The sequence below is a fragment of the Orycteropus afer genome, unplaced genomic scaffold (genome assembly GCF_000298275.1).
Source record: "Orycteropus afer afer isolate SDZICR_OR568_19922 unplaced genomic scaffold, OryAfe1.0 scaffold00574, whole genome shotgun sequence".
NCBI lineage: Eukaryota > Metazoa > Chordata > Mammalia > Tubulidentata > Orycteropodidae > Orycteropus > Orycteropus afer.
This window is the reverse complement of record NW_006922161.1, coordinates 1,215,157-1,219,787: the sequence shown is the minus strand read 5'-3', so window position 1 is coordinate 1,219,787 and position 4,631 is coordinate 1,215,157. Positions and strand designations below refer to the sequence as shown.

Here is a 4,631-nt window from a genome sequence, read left to right as displayed (position 1 = left end):
AAGATTCTGACAGAGGGAATCACTCAGTCACCACCCATCCCCTGATCCATCCATGTGTCCCCACACGGCCTACCCAAATTCAGATCAACCCCTTCCACCAGTCTTCACGGCTAAAGTCTGGTGGAGGCCCAGGTGAGCTTAGGCTATCTGGGACTGCACGCAGCCACTCGTGGAGACAGCAGGCTGTGGCCAAGGCCAGGAGCATGTCTAATGGGCCCAGGACCCCTGCCCAACCAGCTGCCCAGAGATCTGCCCCACTCCTGATTCCTCTAGGGCAGGGGACAGGGAATCCCCATCACTCTTTGAACGTCAACCCCCTGCCCGCTGCCCGAGTGAGCACACAACCTCCACCCACGGCCAGTCTGCCCCATTCCTTGGCAGGTGCAGGGCTAACCCTCAGTAGCTCTCAAGGGCCAGGGCAGGGCTGGAGGAGGCTGCGCCTGCAAAGCAGGGGACTGCCGGCACCAAGCTGTGGAAATGCACTTTATTGCCCCCGGGGAATAGCACAGGGTCTGAAGGGGACAGACTGGGACGCAGGGACCAGCGTCGAGCAGCAAGGTGCTGGGCCCTGGCCAGGCCTTGGTTTCCCTGAGGACGGACACAAATGGGTGGTCCTGCTGGACAGCTGCCAGGAATGGCCAGTGGAACGTGGGCATAGGTTGCCGGGCAGGCCCTTGGCACCTGGCACAGTGGAAGGGCAGTCACCACTGGGCCTGGGGAGAAGCCGGTGATGCTCCGCCCACGTCATCACTTCCGCGCCTGTTCATAGTTTTCAGTGAACCAGGTGCAGGTCTCCTTCACGGCTGTGAGGTGGGAGATGAGGGCAGTGGGTGATCACACTGGAAGACATCAGGGGAGTCTCCATCCTCTGTGTCCATGTCTCCCAGGCTCTGACCAAGTGCACTCAAGGCCTGAGCTCCAGGGGTATCATTCCTCTCAGGAAGCTGAGGCTTGGGGTGGGTGGGGCCCGGAGAGGCAGAGCAATGAGGACCTTGACCCTGGGGATGTAGAGGGTGGGGCCTCACCCTGCTTGAAGGGTGTGAACTGGAAGTCCGGCAGGTAGGCTCTCAGCTTGCTGTTACTAGCCGTCTTCTTGAACTGCCCGTCCGACTTGCTTGTATCAAACTGGGCACATGGTCAAGGCCACAGTGGAAGCAGCCCTGGTAACCCCACCTCCTCCACCCCTGCCCTTGAGCCACCAGGCACCAGCCGGCCCTCTCTCCCCAGGCAACCCTGCCCCTTCCCTCTGCAGTATCCACTAGCCACCCCCCCACAGCACCTCTGCCCAACAGCAGCCACAGGGGCCCAAGGGTACAATGACCTCCCCGTGGAAGTCCATAGCATCCGCCACAGCCTCAGCCGCCTCCCTGATGGAGACCTCGTCGTCCTCGCCCACTGCGGGAGCAAAGGACCCAAGGCCGCTCAGCCCGCCCCCCCACCTGGCAGAGCTGCCCACCACGCCACCTTCAGTATTTCCAGGACAGGCACGGCAGCAGCGGGGGCACCTGAGCGTACCTGAGAGGATGATGGGCTCCACCTCACTGTACTCACGGAGGACCCAAAGCAAGAGCCGGGCCAGGTCCTGCAGGCCAGACAGGGCAGGGTCAGGGCCCTGGTCGTGGCCACTGGACACACCGTTCCCAAATGCCAGCTCAGCTGCCACTGACCAAGTCCCTCCTCTCCTGGGCTCAGCTGCACAGTGATGCCTGGGGCCCACAGGGACCCAGTGATGAGCAGGGATGGCACCTCTCGGGGCCCAGCTGCACCCTGCACCCCATCCCAGGCTCACTTGTGCCACACCCGGCCCAGTCTGAATACCAGCAAGCCTCAGGCTTCCCGTTAGCTGCCTGGCCTAGGGCAGCGAGGCAGGGCCAGATGGGGACATTCAGGGGAGAGCTGTGCCCCTCCTGCACCAACCAGTGAGTAGATGAACTGTCGTCGGGGCTTCCCCGTGCCCCACACAGTCAGGGCTGAACCGCCGCCTGCAGGTGCGGGAGGCACGTGTCAGTGGGAACCGGTGGCATGGTGCCTGCCCCCAAGCCCCAGGGACCCACCCTTCTCTAAAGCCCGTCCACATGGGCCTGCCTGTCAGCCAGCACTCACTCTTGGCCAGGTGCGCCTTGTGGATGAGGCCGGGCAGCACGTGGCCGTCCTCTATGTTGAAGTTGTCATGGGGTCCAAAGACGTTCGTAGGGATGACTGCGGTGAAGGTCCTGCCGTGCTGCTGGAAATAGGCCCTGCGAGGCACGGCACCGGGCTGCTCCCTCCCGCACCCCAGGACCACCTGCCACACCACACCCAGCCCTGGCCTCTTACAGACACAAAGCAGAAGCCGACGCGGAAGGGAAATGAGGCAGCCCAGGGGAGACCCCGTGCCCAGGAGACCCAGCCTGTCCAGACCAACCCGCCCAGAGCGCGCTCCTCCCAATCCTGGCCTTGGGGGACGGGCACCACGGGGACCTGTTCTGGACGTCGATCATCCTCTTGGCGTATGAGTAGCCAAAATTGCTGCTGTGAGGGGGGCCGTTGTGGATCTGGGGGTGCAGGATACACACTGAGGACACGGCTCGGGGGGGGGGGGGGCCCACTGGACAGACCCCACCCTGCGAGGCTGCTGCTACTTCTGGCCCTGCCTTCAGATCAGACTCCGCCCCTCTTCCAGGTCAGGCCACGCCCCTGCAGTTAGCACTAGTCCCACCCACATGGTCAGAGCCCTCCCCTCACCATGGTCTCATCAATAGGGTAGGTGGTCTTGTCGGGGAAGATGCAAGTGGACAGGCAGGAGACCACCTTGTGGACGCCCACTTCAAAGGCCGCGTGCAGAACGTTGTCGTTGATGTGCAGGTTTGTTCTCTGCAGGGAGGGGGCGTGGTGGGCTCAGGCTCTTGGGGATGGCACCCTGGCCTCCCCCCAGTGCCTCCAGGGAACCTGAGCTGATGCTTCCAGACTCCTCCAGGGCAAGGCCTCCCCACCCCACCTTCCAGAAACCACTGCCTCCTCTCCCTTCAGGAGTTCATTCCTCCACAGCAAGCCCATCCCCACCGGAGTACAGGGGCAGGCCCTGGAGTAAGGTCACCACCCTCTCAGCCCAGGGCCTGGCCCACCTGCAGTTCTGCAGACAGGTCGGGTGATGGAGGAGAGGGAAGGCCCCTAGGGGGCCCAACCCGGCCCTGGGGTAGGGGTGGGGTCCCGTGCAGCAGAGAAGGGGACCCTTGCACCCCCACTCTAGGTACTTGGGCCCAATAACAGAACAGCCTTGACCACCTTTAGGGAGCTCTGGTAGCATAGTGGCTAAGGCACTTGACTGCTAACCAGAAGGCTGGCAGTTCAAACCCACCAGCCACTCCTTGGATGGAAGATGGGGTAATCTACTTCCGCAGTGATACTGCCTCGGAAACCCAAGGAGGGGTCGTTATGAGTTGGGTCCGACTTGACGGCACGTAACAACAACTTGACCGCCTTGGCCCTAGCTCACGGAGGAGGACCAGCGGTCCCAGAGTCTGAGTGTGTGGAGGCCAGAGGGCTCAGGAGGCAAAAAAAAACGCCCAGGTCAGATAGCCAAGGCCCAATTCCCTCGGCCCTCACCTCACCCGGCAGTCCGACCACAGGCTCTTATCCACTGACCCAAAGCCACGCTGAGCTCACTGCACCACGGGCCCACAGGGGCTGCCCCACCGGGGCTGGACCAAGCCCTGACCCTCACAGCCTCCTCCCCGGCACCTTCAGGATGCTCCTGTGTGCGTGGAAAGCCAGAATGGAAGAGCCCGGAGGCCAGTGCTCCCAGACCTCAGTGCCCACGGGGTGCCTCCTCACCCAGATCTCAGTGCCCACGGGGTGCCTCCTCACCCAGAAGTCCAAATTGTGCTTGATGTTCCGGAATAGGCCCCCGACCATCGCGGCAAGATGGATGACATGCGTCGGCCTCACCTTCTCAAACAGGGCCCTCGTCTGCGCTGCATCCCTGGGGAAGCCGGGGTGTCAGAGGCTGATGGGAAGCTGAGGGGAACTGGCAGCTTGGGGCATGGAGGCAGGGCTAGACTGGGCCTGATGTGCCAACAGGGAAAGTGGCAGAGGCCAGTGCCCGGCTACGTGAGGATGTGGGCCACCTGGCAGGCTGGGCTTTTCGGTCTAGAGAGGACCTGGGTCGGGGTCAGAGGCCTCAGGGATGGGCACACTCACGTGAGGTCAGCATCCTTGGAGGAGACAAACACCCAGTCCTCTCCAGGCAGACCTGCTCCATCTGCCACCACCGTTTGGATGCCTCTGCCGACCAGCCCAGAGCCCCCTGTCACTAGGATCCTCATAGGCTCCCGGGGTTCCCCCATGTCTGCTGCACCTGTAAGGTCCAACGGTGTGACATGGAGGCCTTACACACTGCCATCGGTCTGAGCCCCACTCCCTGTTGTGGCCCAGACTGGAGTCCCTGTCCTTAACCTGGGCAACTAGCACAGGTGAGGCCCTCAGGGAGGGGAAAGAACCCCTCAACGAGCCCTGTTCCTTAGTACTCTTCAGCCTAAGCTTCCGGGGGGCCCTGAAATGTGGCCCCAGCTCCACCTGCCCACCCGACCCACAGGCCCACTGGGCACAGGAAAGGGTACATTCCTATCCCCTCCAGCTCACAAGAGGGCGAA

At 62.7% G+C, this 4,631-nt stretch overlaps 1 protein-coding gene across 1 annotated transcript; it reads right to left on the bottom strand.

Moving 5' to 3' along the window:
• Window positions 1-747: 747 nt before the first annotated feature.
• Window positions 748-4,337, bottom strand: GFUS (GDP-L-fucose synthase). The gene is made up of 10 exons (XM_007956088.2): window positions 4,180-4,337; window positions 3,847-3,961; window positions 2,725-2,853; window positions 2,461-2,534; window positions 2,104-2,237; window positions 1,918-1,982; window positions 1,516-1,582; window positions 1,316-1,395; window positions 1,026-1,125; window positions 748-803 (listed from the first exon to the last, which is right to left on the bottom strand). The coding sequence occupies exons 1-10, from the start codon at window positions 4,323-4,325 to the stop codon at window positions 748-750; spliced, it is 966 nt and encodes a 321-aa protein (XP_007954279.1). The 5' UTR covers window positions 4,326-4,337.
• Between the last annotated feature and the right edge of the window lie 294 nt (window positions 4,338-4,631).